This window comes from Sinocyclocheilus grahami, unplaced genomic scaffold (assembly GCF_001515645.1).
Source record: "Sinocyclocheilus grahami isolate Dianchi unplaced genomic scaffold, SAMN03320097.WGS_v1.1 scaffold180.1, whole genome shotgun sequence".
Taxonomy (NCBI): Eukaryota; Metazoa; Chordata; class Actinopteri; order Cypriniformes; family Cyprinidae; genus Sinocyclocheilus; species Sinocyclocheilus grahami.
This window is the reverse complement of record NW_015505359.1, coordinates 705,182-722,120: the sequence shown is the minus strand read 5'-3', so window position 1 is coordinate 722,120 and position 16,939 is coordinate 705,182. Positions and strand designations below refer to the sequence as shown.

The 16,939-nt window shown below is 37.8% G+C and overlaps 1 protein-coding gene across 2 annotated transcripts in view; it reads left to right on the top strand.

The window, feature by feature from the left end:
• Window positions 1-631: 631 nt before the first annotated feature.
• usp42 (ubiquitin specific peptidase 42) overlaps window positions 632-16,939 on the top strand; it is a 23,513-nt gene continuing 7,205 nt past the window's right edge. The window contains exons 1-13 of one of the 2 annotated variants that reach the window (XM_016284129.1): window positions 632-1,098; window positions 2,787-3,034; window positions 3,132-3,341; window positions 3,427-3,537; window positions 3,827-3,926; window positions 4,073-4,140; window positions 9,341-9,411; window positions 9,510-9,592; window positions 15,291-15,402; window positions 15,502-15,642; window positions 15,730-15,830; window positions 15,927-16,080; window positions 16,191-16,829. In XM_016284129.1, coding sequence (XP_016139615.1) covers window positions 2,797-3,034; window positions 3,132-3,341; window positions 3,427-3,537; window positions 3,827-3,926; window positions 4,073-4,140; window positions 9,341-9,411; window positions 9,510-9,592; window positions 15,291-15,402; window positions 15,502-15,642; window positions 15,730-15,830; window positions 15,927-16,080; window positions 16,191-16,829 — 2,028 coding nt within the window. In that variant the 5' untranslated portion in view covers window positions 632-1,098; window positions 2,787-2,796. Of the gene's footprint in view, window positions 1,099-1,689; window positions 1,814-2,786; window positions 3,035-3,131; window positions 3,342-3,426; window positions 3,538-3,826; window positions 3,927-4,072; window positions 4,141-9,340; window positions 9,412-9,509; window positions 9,593-15,290; window positions 15,403-15,501; window positions 15,643-15,729; window positions 15,831-15,926; window positions 16,081-16,190; window positions 16,830-16,939 lie in introns of those variants that run through there. The other variant, XM_016284130.1, reaches the window with a different exon arrangement.

Sequence of the window (16,939 nt, the reverse complement as noted above, 5' to 3'; positions counted from 1 at the left end):
CTCTCTCTCTCTCTCTCTCTCTCTCTCTCACACACGCACACACACGATGCGCAAAACTCCACATTTGAACAGTCAATAGCAAATACTTAAACTAATAACAAAACAGTAGATGATTCAGAAGCGCCAGATTGTCATAGAAAGTCAGAATTACCTTCTCTCCTAGGTTCACGAAATGGTGGTCCATAAAATGCATTGCTGTTCTGTTGTAAGTGATCTTAAAGATTCCTAAATGCATCTACTTTCAGAAGGCCAAATAAAGTGCTTTTACTTTCGCCTAGAAACACACAGCGTCTCTCTGACATGGCTGCTTCAACACTAACTGCGGTTACTGAAACCATGCCTTCTTTCTTTGCGTGCACATTTGGGCTGCATTATGCTAATATTTCCACATAGTGAGGTAGATATGTGGGGGCGTGTTAGAACGAGCCGTTTTAGGGGGGCGTGGCAGAGTCTTAACTTTGATAAAGAATATCTCTTTGGTTTTGAGACTTTAGTCTTTGCAACTTTAGGGATCTTATCTATGCACAATCAGCTTGTAACACTCCAAAGAGAAAGGAAAACTTGAAATCGCATCATATGACCCCATATGACATTTTTTTACTTAATTATTAATGCATTCCAGTGTTATTTCAAAATAACTTTTGTAGCCTTATCAATGACCTTGGGGTATTTTTAATATTCATGATAATGATGCAATATATCATACTGAACAATTTAAACTTTAACTTAGAAATAACACGGTGAGATTTACATAAGAAAAACCATTCATGGTGGATAATGAGATGCCACAACCTACCGTACGATCCACTAATACCCATTACCCACTATAAAACGCCTCTACAGTAATATAAATGTGTACGAAACACTACTCCTCTGAATTTAGCCACGGAAACTTATTCTCGACGAGTTGATCGCAACAAAGATATTCACTGCCTTGACGGTCGCGTTCAATAAGGCCACATCCACACGACACTGGGTTGGCTGACATTACGAAAGAACCCGGATGGACCCGTGGGGAAACTACGTCATTGTTCACCGCCGGACGCTCTTTGGATTTTAGAATGGATGAACTCATTTAAATTAATCATAAATTTACAGGTATGTGCATTATTTGATTTAAATACCACATATGATTGCAGATGGTGATTTTTTGGAGAGCGCGTGTTGTGTGGTTGCGTTTATTGCGTGGCACGAAATTGAAAACACCGGGTTTCGCAATGAGTCTTTCGGCGGCGTTGCCTTCTCGACCAAGGCACCGGTGAATTTTAAATACCGTGCCCCTCGTTTTTACCTGTTAACGATTAAATTCGAAATTTGGGTCATTTCATGTAGTACTGTTATATTGTTTATGTTTTTGTGAGAGACACCACATATATCATCATATTTATTCACAGACAGGCTTCTGGAAGTGCGTGACCATGTTTATGCCATCATGTTCCATCTGTATTGTTACGTTTCGCCGTTACCATGGCGTTTGTAGCTAACGTACAATACCGCGGTCTTTAAATCAGTCTGAACTTCTGGCGCCAACAAGAAAGGTGGCTATCCACTGAAATTTCACTGACAAGTATTTTGCATACATTTATTACCACTACAAATACATTTACCCGTAGTATTTAGTGTATAAAGAACGTGCGGCAGAGGCCTATCTCGCACGCGAAGCCTTTAGCCGAGCACACCAGATAACAGTTGGCGGACGTGCGGAGACGGTGTGTACTACAGGATCATTTCCTCATGCAAAATCACACACGGAACCGCCACTGCAGTTGTTAAACTGTGTTTTGAGTGTCAGAGTCTGACGACGTAATCAAAGGTACACACATTTAGCTGAGGTGGAACGTGTTGATATGAGAGTTTACGGTAAACTATTGCTATCATGTAGTAGCCGAGGAGGCCACGGGCCCATGCTGGCGCGCGCAGCTCAGTAGATCAACACACCGGCGTTAATACATCAACGCATGTTAAGCTTATTCGATCAAATCTTGGTTGGCCGTTAACAAGGAAAGAAATTCGTACAATTGTAGATGTTGTTTTGCGTAGTAAGAATCGACTAAGTGTGTTTGGGGTTCAACATTCACTAGTATTTGTTGTACTTTCACTTTAGCGCGATGTCTTAGGCATTTAACTCGTTATCTTCTTTGATGCTGTATTAGTGGTTTTAGTCTTTTTGCACTGTATTTACTTGTTACGAAGTTATGCGACTAAATGTTTTTATGAAGGCATGTAGTTTTTAGGTTGACAAATATAACGTTAGACTTTAAACTTTTGAATGGCTGGAAGAAATACTATTTATTTAATGTACCGAAATGCAGTATTTTTTTATTAAATAAACAAATGACCGAGACTTAAACTGAGCCAAAAACGTTATTGCAATCATATATTACATAGTAACACACATTTATTAAGTGGTATAATTAGCATATATTAGTGTTGTTTACACTGGCCCTGTGCTGTAACATGAACAATGATTTATGTATGTTTTATTGTTCTGGCCTGTTTAAATAATTTGTTAGGACATTGTTTGATGAATATATCTGTTTGTTTAAACTATATATTTTATTAGAGTAAGGGAAGGTCAGAAGCAGTTTACACTAGACATCTTTACCTTTGAGGAGCAAAGCAACTTTGTGCTAGAGAGTTTTTGCTTTCCTCTCAGCTACCTGTTGCATTTGACACCTGACCAGTTTAACCCGAACCTGTGGCTTTAAAACCACTTCACATGCCAATGAAAAATCTGGCTGCTTTGTCAAAAATGATCGAGTTGACACACGTCTGCTTTTCCACAGAAAATGAATAATGACCATAGTTGACAAACCTCCAGAGACACCTGACCTGGAGTCAGTGCGGTGCAAGCACTCCAGCTCCCTGACACCTTTCTCCTCCAGAGACATGGAGAGCAGTAGTTCGAGGAGTGTTGGCCCTTCTGCCACTGAGATTTCAAGGGCCAAGGCTGCCTGTACGGCCCCGACCATTGGAGTGACTCTGAATAGTAGTAATAACACAGCACTCCAAGTCGAAAGGCCCCGAGAGCAAGGCAAGTGCTTTTTGTATCACCACTTTTAAAGTACAACAATAGGTTATGTTGTATTGATTGTGTAATATATGTCTCTTTGTTTTTTTGGACCATGCAGTGGTCATGACCAGTGGGGATGGCATTGCTCTTCCTCAAAAAGTCCTGTTTTCCCCAGAGCGGCTTTGCTTGAAATGGAACCAGGGCCACCGCGTTGGAGCAGGTCTCCATAACCTGGGCAACACATGTTTCCTAAACTCTACCCTGCAGTGTCTGACCTACACAGCTCCCCTTGCCAACTACATGCTGACCAGAGAGCATTCCAAAACATGTGCGTGTGCAAGATTTTGCAACATTGTATATATGCTTGGCATGCCTTTTCTCTAATGCTGTACATTCTTCCTCTTTACATGCAGGTCATGAGCCTGGGTTTTGCATGATGTGTACCATGCAAAATCACATCATCCAAGTATTCGCCAACTCTGGAAACGTCTTTAAGCCTATCAGTGTGCTTAATGAGCTAAAACGTGAGTGCTCAGTTTAAGATGTAACGTTTTCTTTGAAATCATGTGACAAAATTACAATTTACTAAACTTTTAATATAACACTCAAGTGCTACATAAAAAGTTGGTACAACTACAGATATGGTGCTAGATAGGAGTTGAGGGTTTTGACAAAATAATTATTAAGGTTAAAACTTAGTTCATATAAAAACAAGCAGCACAGCCACAGTGCTTTTAATTTAAGGGATAAGGAATGGTTCAGGATGTCCGTTATTTATAACCTAGTCCACTGATCTTTTGTTCTTATCCTCAGGGATTGGAAAGCATTTCAGATTTGGAAGTCAAGAAGATGCCCATGAGTTCTTGAGGTACACAGTGGATGCTATGCAAAAGTCCTGCCTGCCTGGAAACAAGTGAGTTCACACAATGCAATTTTGTTTGCCAGTTTACTAGCATTATAAGGCATGAAGTAAGAATTTCCTCATTCATCAGTGCATTAACTGTAATGACTGTATGCTTATATCCAGTCTAATACTGAATTATTGTCATTTATTGTCAGATTGGACAGGCAAACTCAGGCAACCACTTTTGTACATCAGATATTTGGGGGTTATCTGAGATCCAGAGGTAGGTCATCAGATTTTAGTTTGTTTTGATTTGGTTTAAGGTTAATCTTATTCTTTCTGAATAACATGTTGCAAAAATAGTCTATAAATAGACACCTTTAAATTTAGTGTCTAGAAGTTTGATTCATTTTCTATGTATGCTTTATAGAATTTGTGCAATGATGGAATATTTAATCTATGCTCCAGATACATCTGTTGGTACAATGTTAATGCACATTTCTTTTTCAAGTCAAGTCACCTTTATTTATATAGTACTTTATACAATACAGATAGTGTCAAAGCAGCTTTACAGTGTTAAACAGGAAAAACGTGTGCTGATAATGCAAGAGCACAATAGAAAACAGTCAGTTTATCAGTTAAAGTCAGTTAATTGTTGATTCAGTGATGTCATCTTCCAGCTCAGTTCAGTTTTCTTCCAATAGTGTCTGTGCAGTCAAGTCAACAGTGTTGCCAGAAATTGTGTCCCCAACTAAGCAAGCCAAAGGCGACAGTGGCAAGGATCCAAAACTCCATCGGTGACAGAAATGGAGAAAACTAACCTTGGTAGAAACCAGGCTCAGTCGGGGGGCCAGTTCTCTTCTGGCCAGACGAAACCAGCATGGTGTGGTTTAATTCCAGGCTCCAACCAGAGGACTCATCTGGTTCTCGTGGTCTTGTGCCGATGGCTGACGAAGTCTTCACAGGGGATCTGTCTCTAGGGTTCGTCTAGTTGACATGGTCTCCGCTGACAGGGCTGTAGAGGTCGTCTCTAGGTGCTGATCCACCCTCTGGACTGGTTACGGACTGGATCCAGGTGACTGCAGTGACCATCTGATCTGGATACGGACTGGATCTGGGTGGCTACGGTGACCTTGGAAGAATAAAACAGACTAATATTCACGTAGATGCCATTCTTCTTATGATGTAACAAGTACATCGGGTGTTATAGAAAATTTTCCCGGTTCCAGTTGACCGAATTAATGCAGCCTAAAAATCCTTTAATGGATTTGAATTATAGAAATATGATAGTGTGAAATATGATAATGTGTATGCCAGGTTAAAGAGATGGGTCTTTAATGAGATTTAAACTGACAGAGTGTGTCTGCCTCCCGAACAATGCTAGGTATATTGTTCCAAAGTTTGGGCACTAAACAGGAAAAGGAACTGCAGTTGATTTTGATATTGTAGGTATTATCAAATGGCCAGAGTTTTGAGATCGCAGCGGAAGCGAATTACTATAATGCGATAAGAGCTCATTCAAGTACTGAGGAGCTAAACCATTCAGGGCTTTATAAGTAATTAGCAAGATTTTAAAATGTAGATGATGTTTAATAGGGAGCCAGTGCAGTGTTGACAGAACCGGGCTAATATGGTCATTCTTCCCGGTTCTAGTAAGAACTCTAGCTGCTGCATTTTGGACCAGCTGGAGTTTATTAAGCATGCAGAGCAACCACCCAATAAAGCATTACAATAATCTAACCTTGAGGTCATGAACGCATTAATTAGCATTTCTGCATTTAACATTGAGAGCATAGGTCGTAATTTAGATATATTTTTAAGATGGAAAAGCCATCAAGTGTTAGACAGTGTTCTAGATTATTACATGCAGAGTTTTTTGGTCCGATAATTAACACCTGTTTTTTCAGAATTTAGTAGTAGGAAATTACTAGTCATCCCATTTTTTTTATATCAGCTATGCGTTCTGTTAGATTTGCGAATTGATGTGTTTCATTGGGCCGTCAAGAAATATAGAGTTGAGTGCCATCAGCATAACAGTGAAAGCTACCTAAACACCATGTTTCCTGATGGTATCTCCCATGGATAGCATGTAAAGCGTGAAAAGCAACGGGCCTAGTTGGAGGTCGACCGATGTATCGGTTTTGCCAATTAATCGGCACTGATAGTTGATTTCTGGAACTATCGGCTATGGGCAAAAACCCATGGCCATGCCGATAGTTTTTCCGGGTTGCGTCCGTTGCTGGAGTAACTGAGAAGCTCAGCTGTCATTATACAGTACGAGAGTGACCTCTAGAGGCGGAATCACTGACCACACGTGCTGTTTGTTTTGACACGACACTGCGCACTATGGCTGTCAAAAAAAATTTGAATTTAGAATATTCGTCAAATTTAAAATAAAAATTCACATTCGAATGCAAAAATGTTGCATTCTAATTTTAGGTGTGCGTCAGGCAGCCTTATCAGTGGCACACGAAATGCGATGACGATGTAAGTGTCGTTGCATTTTAATGCTTTTGTTAGCCTGTCCATTTGAACCCACTGGATGCGGCGCTGCTATGTTCATTCAAAATATTGCAGAAAAAGAGAACAATCAATGCGGGGAAGATATTGTTTACATCAAAACTGAAACCAAGCCGTTCACACAGAACGCATATTTATCGCATTTTCTAGAGGGACATCTATCACCGTTGCACTCGCGTCTCGCACGAGAGCCGCATGTTTAGAAAGCTATGTAAAATTAATGTAAGTTCAACTTTGATTATACTTAACCACTGATTATTAGTCGTGTCCTCTTTTGGAAGGCCAAACAAAGTAGTTTCGCTTTTGCAACGAATGGGTCTCGGTCCGGTTCTAAATGAACCAAAAACAGGAAGTAATGACAAGATGCGACGCTATGCAACATGATTTGACGACGTGGAATGAGCGGTGTATTCAAAACAAAATGAGCAGAGGGCAAACGTGGAGCAACGAGGAGGTAAAGTGCCTTTTATGAGGTCTTCGTGAGTTCGCAGGTGGTGAAAATAAAATCATAAGTACACGCAGCAATGAGTGCGCTTAGTCCACCGGCGCTGAGCAGACTGATCGGTGAATGGGTACTTTGATGTCATACCGTTTGGTCTGTGCAGCGCCGCTTTAAGTCGAATACAGCTTTTGTTTAGGGTGTTCGCTGAGTTCTGTCGCGAAATACATGTCATTCAACCAGACTAATCAGGTTGTGAACGTATCACTATGCCTTTAGGTTCGGTATCTTTAGGTTCGCTGTCAAAAATGCCAGTGTGAAAGCTAAGCGGACCAGGACCAAATGTATCGTTTTCTTTTTTGGTCCAGACCAAACGAACCAAGAGAACCGAACTATAAGTGTGAACGCACCCTAAATAACTGATTTAGGCCACCGCTTGAATTGAAGGCGACGCATCCGGTGTGTGTGATGTCTGCAAGTTGTCTGCTGCTGTGCTTTTTGCCCAGTGTGTGACTGCCATGTTTTGTTATTTTGATTAGATAATCAACAAGTGTTCCAGAATAGAAGCAATTAAAGTGCAAGAGTATACATACAATATCCATATGTATGTAATTTCAATGATATGGCCTTTGTGTAGATATTTAAAGATGGCCACCTAGTTAGAGTGTGTCAATTGAAACATCTACTAATACATTTTAAAATGTTGAAGTTGCTTCTGTTAACATTAGTTAGTGAACTAACTTTAATGATCAATATATAATTAGTATTTAATATTAATTTACAAAGTATGATTCAGCACTTTTTTTATTTGTTTTTGTACAGTGTCCATTTAAAAAAAATATATCGGTAGATTAATCCATTTCGGCCATTGATTATCATATTATAATGCTTGACTGACTGATGTTGAGTGTACTTTCAGATATAAAAAAACTGTGCCATGTTACAAACATTAATTATATATATAAAATTAATCTCAGTCTGGCCGAGTAAACTAAAAAATGTACTAGCCAATGACGATTCAATTGCCAAGGTGTTCGTAGAGGGTTGTTGTGGTACTCCATACTGCACAAGTGTGAACGATATGATACTTCTTTATTCAATGATATGATTTGATGACGGTCAGGATAAGTATGATTTGAACCATGCCAATGCAATTCAACTAATGCCAACATAATTTTCTAGTCAATTCAAAAGAATGTTGTGGTCGATAGTGTCGAAAGTAGTGCTAAGATTCAGTAGCACTAATAGAGAGATACAACCATGATTGGATGATAAGAGCAGGTCATTTGTAACTCTGATGAGAGCAGTCTGTACAATGATACAGTCTAAATCCTGACTGGAAATCCTAACAGATACCATTTCTCTCTAAGAAGAACATAGTTGTGAGGAGACTACCTTTTCTAGTATCTTTAACAGAAAAGGGAGATTTGAGATCGGTCTGTAATTAACTAATTCTCCAGGATCAAGTTGTGTTTTTTTTAATGAGGCCTAATAACAGTCAGTTTGTAGGTGTTTAGGACATATCCTAATGATATGACATGGAATTAGTGATATTCAGAAGAGGATCTATGACTTTTGGAAGAACCTCTTTTAGTATCTTAGATGGTATAGGATCTAACATGCATGTTGTTGGTTTAGGTGATTTTACAAGTTTATACACTTCTTCCTGTCCTATAGCAGAGAATGAGTGGAATTGTAGATGATTTTACAAGTTTATACACTTCTTCCTGTCCTATAGCAGAGAATGAGTGGAATTGTTCCTCAGGGTGTACTGTCTGATGAAATATTGTAGCTGACAGCTGCATGGTTATTATTTTATCTCTAATAGTATATTGGAAGTTCATAAAGTCATTACTGCTATGCTGTTGGGAAATGTCTCCACCTAAATTATTGTTAATTTAGCCGCTGTATTGAATAAATTGGGTTTGTGTTTGTTTTCTTCTAAAAGAGACGAAAAGTAAGCAGATCTAGCAGTTTTAAGGCATTTCTGTATGTAGAAGAACTTTCCCTCCGTGCAATACAAAATACCTCTAGTTTTGTTTTCTTCCAGCAGCGCTCCATCTTCCAGGCTGCTCTCTTTAGGGTGCGAGTGTGCTCGTTAAACCATGGTGTGACTGTTTTCCTTAATCTTCTTTAAGGGTAAAGGAGCGACCGTGTCTAAAGTGCTAGAAAAGAGAGAGTCAATAGTTTCTGTTACCATTAAGTCAATAGTTTGTTACACCATTAAGTTTTTCTGAGCTATTGGATATACTGAGGAACTGAGACAAATCTGGAAGATTATTTACAAAGCAGTCTTTTGTTGTAGAAGCGATGGTTCTACCATATTTGTAACAAGGAGTTGAATTTGCAGATTTAGCTATATGGAGTATACACTAGACTAGATAATGATCTGAGATAGTATTATGTGATCGTATTAAATCTAATGTATGATTATGATAATGAGTAGGTCCTGACATGTGTTGTCTAACCCCAAAAGAGTTTAGAATGTCTACAAATGCTGATCCCAATGCATTTTTTTTCACAGTCAAATGTTTGAATTGCAAAGCAGTCTCGGATACTTTTGACCCATACCTGGATATTTCACTGGAGATAAAGGTGACTGAAAGGTTTCTTGACAAATTTATCTTACAGTTAAAGCAAGTCATTTTTTTAGCGAGGTTACAATAGTGATTTTTTTTTATGTTTATTTGCAGACGGCTCAGACTCTCAGTAAGGCATTTGAGCAATTTGTTAAGCCTGAGCAACTTGATGGGGACAATGCTTATAAATGCTCCAAGTAAGTTTTCTGTACATATTAACACCACATCATTATATTACCCAAATTAAATTTTTGCTTGTACAGTTACCATGCATTTGAATTCATGCATTGCCCACTCTTGACAAGGGCCTTCTTTTAGTTGTATCCTATTTTATGACTTTAGTTTTTTTCATAATGGAATAGTGCATTTAGAGACTAAATAATTTGTTTACGTGAAATGTTTTTATTTTTATATTTTCACTTTCACTCAAGCTTATAGTAACCGGGTTCCTATGGGGTTTGGAAAAGTATGGGGAAAAAAGCGAAGTATGGAAAAATATTTGCATTTTGCCCGTATTTAGTTTTTTATAATAGAAATTTAAGAATTTAATGAAAATAAGTTTATCATACAAGAAGTGGCAGCTGTTTAGTGATTGTCAAACACGACTGGTGCGCTTGGTGCAAGGTGCACTTTTTCATTGAGCATTTTGGGTTTCTTCTCAAGAATATCCTTAGCACCATATTACATAGCCTCAAAGACCTTTGGAAAAAAAAATATATATACAGACTTTTATGTGCGCACGAGAAACCATTACACCAGTTTTTTGGCCGCCACAGAATATGCGTTAAAGAGACCTAAAGCCTTGAAATATGACATACTGCCCTAAGCCACATTTTGAACACTTTTTTTTTTTTTTTATCGACCCTTTAACTTGGTAAATAGGTCAATGCACACAGCCATATTATGCCATCAGTCCATTTCGTGTCATGTTTTTTCTGCCGTCGCAGAGGCTAAATTGGACATTAGGCCTTGATATTAGAGGTACTACTATATGGAAAGCCAAACTTTGAGCAAGTAGATCTCTATTAATTCATGTTCATCCATGCTTTTGCTTTATTTATAGCAAGATGGCAGTGATGCACAAAGGAAATGGGTTATATAAAACTAGAAATTGTGTAAGCATGCAAAAAAATTCCCATGCACATGTGAATAGTTTCTCGAGGGCACAAAATGTGTCTTGTGTGCATGCAAAAGTTTTTTTTTTGTAAGGTGTCTGTATGTTCACTTGTATGTTTCTATCACTTCAAGAATATCAATGAAAAAAAAACATGAAAAAATAAAAATATTTATAGATGACTGTAATATATACCAAATATAAAGCTGAAAATTGTTCTGTATGAACCATTTATGTTAAATATGGGCCAGAAATCTAGATCCCGACCGATATGGGTTTTTTGGGGGCCGATGCCGATGCCGATATTAGGGAGTAAAAAAGACCGATATCGATATTCGGCTGATATTCTTTGTGTAGGCTATATAACCGTACAGTATAGTCAAAAGTTTGGAGACACTTCCCATTTGTGTCCAAACTTTTGACTGGTACTGTATATAGAATACAGTATATACATAAACAGAATATATATGCATAAACACATTTTTTGCAATAACTCAAATGTGGTGATCAAACACTTGTGTGTCACTTGGTGACAAATAGGCCTATGTAATGGAAGCAGAGTATTTAACAATTTAACAAACTTTATTATTCAAAATTAGTCTGACATCAGTGCACTTAACAGTAAACTTCTCTTATTATAAATAACTTAAAAAACACAAATAGAACAAAATATATGTAACTCGAATTAAGAAAATAAACAAGGTAACTGTGTAGGGCAAGCAAGCTACTGCCAAACCAACAGGGGCAGGTTTATGCAGGAAGCACAGCTTTTCCAAATGCAAACATCTAAAATGAATAACTAATAATAATGAATCATATTTTTTCACAAATTCTGTGTTGTGTATTTTCTGGTAATCAAATGAACATGCAGAACATGAGGATTCGTATTTAAAATAGTTTTTTGCAGTTTAATATTCACAGACACTAGTCTATATCGCGATTTGATTTATGTGTACTGACCTGTTTTTTATTTATTCATCAAAAATGAGACAAATTCCATGAAATTCCGCCTTATACAGTAAATTCCATTTTTTATGACTGGATTCCGCGATTCCATCTGTGTTTTCCACATCGCGGAAATCATTGGGTCGTACTAATGTAGCAAACGAATATGATAAGCTCATTGTGAGAGTAAAAGACGGGGACATTGTTTATTTACTTTAGAGCATTGAGTCTCTCCAATTAGGTGACAAAGTAGCATTAAATCACCATTCAACAGACTCAAGCCACCACTGCACTGCCGTCTATTGGACTGTAGAAAGATACTAACTTTTCAATCTGCTACGTTACTGACTGTACTGACAAACTATGCTGACACACCATGTCTACACTGGACACGACAAAGTGACCACTGAAAATAATTTGTACCTTGTGTCAGTACGTCATAAATAGAACGACGAATGAGGCATCCATTTACTGTCGGGATTTGTCATGTCGCGCCGCATCCAGTGTAGAGACAGCATCACTATTATAATGGGTTCTATTGTATTTTGTCACACAAAACTGCACCACTCGTGTCCGGTGTAGACACCCAGTTAGGAAATGTCCAAACTTTTGACTGGTACTGTATATAGAATACAGTATATACATAAACAGAATATATATGCATAAACACATTTTTTGCAATAACTCAAATGTGGTGATCAAACACTTGTGTGTCACTTTGTGACAAAGAGGCCTATGTAATGGAAGCAGGGTATTTAACAATTTAACAATAAACTTTATTATTCAAAATTAGTCTGACATCAGTGCACTTAACAGTAAACTTCACTTATTATAAATAACTTAAACTTAAATTAAGAAAATAAACAAGGTAACTGTGTAGGGCAAGCAAGCTACTGCCAAACCAACAGGGGCAGGTTTATGCAGGAAGCACAGCTTTTCCAAATGTAAACCTCTAAAATGAATAAATAATAATGAATATTTTTTTCACAAATAGTGTGTTGTGTATTTTCTGGTAATCAAATGAACATGCAGAACATGAGGATTCGTATTTAAAATAGTTTTTTGCAGTTTAATATTCACAGACACTAGTCTATATCGCGATTTGATTTATGTGTACTGACCTGTTTTTTATTTATTCATCAAAAATGAGACAAATTCCATGAAATTCCGCCTTATACAGTAAATTCCATTTTTTATGACTGGATTCCGCGATTCCATCTGTGTTTTCCACATCGCGGAAATCATTGGGTCGTACTAATGTAGCAAACGAATATGATAAGCTCATTGTGAGAGTAAAAGACGGGGACATTGTTTATTTACTTTAGAGCATTGAGTCTCTCCAATTAGGTGACAAAGTAGCATTAAATCACCATTCAACAGACTCAAGCCACCACTGCACTGCCGTCTATTGGACTGTAGAAAGATACTAACTTTTCAATCTGCTACGTTACTGACTGTACTGACAAACTATGCTGACACACCATGTCTACACTGGACACGACAAAGTGACCACTGAAAATAATTTGTACCTTGTGTCAGTACGTCATAAATAGAACGACGAATGAGGCATCCATTTACTGTCGGGATTTGTCATGTCGCGCCGCATCCAGTGTAGAGACAGCATCACTATTATAATGGGTTCTATTGTATTTTGTCACACAAAACTGCACCACTCGTGTCCGGTGTAGACACCCAGTTAGGAAATGTGATGTGACCGATGTGATAAGCATGAGTTCTGGGCCGTGTGGCCAGTATAAACACAAGCATTGACTGAGTGGTAGGCCTGGCACGATAACACCTTTTTGTTGTGCGATATAGAAATAATTGCGATAAGTGATATTATTGTAATTTTAAAGACCATTTTATGCCACTGAATATATAATTGTAATGTAACAGCATAATAGTGCAAGAAGGCCTACACACTTCCAAATGACAACAAACTTTTAATTTTTAAGAATATTTAGATCATGGAAATTAAGTATCAAAATATTAGATACTTGAAAAAATTAGTAAATATTTTCTAACAAAAAGTGCAAGGTAACAAGAACAAAAAAACACAAATGCACAAAGAACTTTTTTGAAAGATCTTTCCCTGACCTTCTTTTCTCTGTAAATTAAGGGTGCACACTATTGCTGGAAAACACAGTCATTACTTGGCAGTCAGATGTCCGTCAGATCCCTAAACAAGACCATATCTGCAGATGAATTTTTATATATTTTTTTTGTAGAAGCATTTTTTACACAGGAACACAAACATCGCTTAAGACAGATTTAAATGTAATTTTCTTCCAGCAAATCAGGCTGTAATGGTCATTTATTTGTCTCGATACCCAAGAGCAGTTAGGCTTGTGGACAAAACATACTGAAAGCGGCTTAATATAAAACTGCACAAATCATATTAATTGCAAGATTAGAGTGCATAGTGCTTGCAACGCAATAACATGCAAATGTTTAATCTTTTCGCTACTAATGCAAGACGGCTCCCTAAATACACGAGGAGGGGAAAAAACTCGTTTTTCTGCAGAGCCCTCCGCCAATATTGGGATGCTTTATTAATATATATGCAAAATGGTCCGTTTAGTGATTGAGATTCTGTATGGAGGAATGATGGCATCCCTTGCCATGTGTTCAAGAAGACAACACTGCTATCTTTACAAAAAGGTTCAACAAATTATTAAAGGAAGGAGTGCCAATAATTGTAGCACAAATATATATTTTTAAAATATAGTTTTTAAGTTATTTTCATTTATTTACTTGTGATTTTTGTGACCATTTTAAATAAAAAAAACAGGATAAACCGTGAAGACATTTTTCACAGTCCGTTGGGCTCATATTTGCTAACTGTACTAGTGTATCAGTGGAGGACACTGAATATTGCTTGCAAAAGAAAAAAATGAAACCCCGTAACTACAGCATCAACCATTTACCCTGACCCCCCCCGGTGTACACCGCTTCATCTTTCCAAGTATATTGCACTGTAGCCTGCAGACCTCAAAGTGGGAGGAGCGTATGCCGCAAGAGGCAGTGACCTTCAATTTAGTGTGCAAGAAGGCCTACACACTTCCAAATGACAACAAACTTTTAATTTTTAAGAATATTTAGATCATGGAAATTAAGTATCAAAATATTAGATACTTGAAAAAATTAGTAAATATTTTCTAACAAAAAGTGCAAGGTAACAAGAACAAAAAAACACAAATGCACAAAGAACTTTTTTGAAAGATCTTTCCCTGACCTTCTTTTCTCTGTAAATTAAGGGTGCACACTATTGCTGGAAAACACAGTCATTACTTGGCAGTCAGATGTCCGTCAGATCCCTAAACAAGACCATATCTGCAGATGAATTTTTATATATTTTTTTTGTAGAAGCATTTTTTACACAGGAACACAAACATCGCTTAAGACAGATTTAAATATAATTTACACTTACTACACACTTCCAAATGACAACAAACTTTACATTTTTAAGAATATTTAGATCATGGAAATTAAGTATCAAAATATTAGATACCTTAAAAAACTAGATACCTTAAATAGTAAATAAACATTTTCAAACAAAAAGTGCAAAGTAACAAGTAGAAAAAAAGAAAAATGCACATAGAAAGAAGAAGATTTTTCCATCAACAGATTTGTCCCTGACCTTCTTTTCTCTGTAAATTAAGGGTGCAAACATTGCTGGAAAACACAATCACTACTTAGCAGTCAGATGTCCATCAGATCCCTAAACAAGACCATATCTGCAGATGAAACTTTGTTTGTAGAAGCATTTTTTAAATTTGAATTTTGAAATGGAAAATGTGTAGGAACCCTGTAGTAATCTTCTTTTGTCTTTGCAGATGTAAGAAAATGGTTACCGCATCAAAGAGATTCACCATTCATCGCAGTTCTAATGTTCTCACCATCTCGCTGAAGCGGTTTACCAACTTTAATGGAGGAAAAATTACAAAGGTACACTGCATAAAACTCATAACTGTAAATGTATTAAATGCCATCAGTTAATGCTTTAATTTGGCAACCTTAAATATGATCATTCTTAATACTTCACAGGATGTGAGATACACAGAGTATCTAGATTTGCGCTCATTCATGTCTCAGTCTCATGAGGAGCCACAAATCTATGCTCTATATGCTGTGCTAGTTCATTCTGGCTTCAGTTGCCATGCTGGACACTATTACTGCTACATTAAGGTAAGTCATTAAGTACAGACCTGCATCCTCTTTTATTATGTGCTTACAACATAACATATGTATAAGTAATACAATCCTCTATTTCAGGCTAGCAACGGGCAGTGGTTTCAGATGAATGACTCCTCGGTATCTCTCAGCGATTTAAGAACAGTGCTTAATCAGCAGGCTTACTTGCTGTTCTACATCAGGTAAAGGTCTTAATTCACTTCCCATGACTTAAATGGATAATTGTGTTTCTGGGGCTAAGGCTGAGTCTCATCAGTAAAACGCTTATTTTAATTCAGGTCACCTGATGCGAAAAATGGAAGTGATTTTAGCCAGATGAATCGTACTCCAGGCCAGTCGTCTCCTCGACCATCCATTCCAATCAAGATGAATGGGCCTCAGTACACCTCCACATCTTTCATTGGCCCTCAGCTGCCACCTCATATGCTGAAGGTACTGCAATACAATAACACAATCAAAAAAATTACAATGATTTGGCAAATTAGCCCTAAAGGTAAGCTAGGTTTGCTTTTCTTTACCTGGTCACTCTGTGTACTTTGTAGAACTCGTCATACATAAATGGGAATGGTTCTTCAAAGGAATACCATGGTGGTTCCAAACCCAACAGAAGTTTCTGTGGTGTGACCAAATTAGGCTCTGGCCTATCTCATACATCCTCTTCTGCATCCGCATGCTCTTCTACTTCACTTGTTCAGCCCATGGGTATTCCTGACTCATCCAAGAGGCCGAAGTTGACTTTTCTCATTGGTCAGGGCAAGCCTGTGAAACCTACTCAGACCCAGTCAAGCCCTAACTGCTCTTTATCTTCAGCCTCTCACCCTCAGCCCACATCTTCCAGCACCTCAGTGTCAACCTCAGGCTTCCCGCAGGTCAATGGAACTCACACTGGAGCTTCTTTCTTGGTTCCTTATAGTCAGGAGTCATCTGAGGAATCCGACCAAGAGGCTGGAGCCTTGGAGAATCGATCAGTTAAGCCTTATCTTGCTCCCAAGATAACCAATGGGAATGGGGTAAAGGATGACACCCAGTCCCACAATTCCAGTTCACTGCCTCAGCTTACCCCGAAGACAAATGGATCTAATGGCTTTTCAGAATTACATGTGCATGAAAATGGATCAGGACCTGCTCACAAATCCCAGAATGGCCTTCCCAAAGCCAATGGTTTTAATCATGCTGATAAGGTAAAAAAAATCTAATTTTAATTTGTGGCCTGTATATTACTTATAAAGACTGTCTATATATATATATATATATATATATATATATATATACACACACACACACACACACA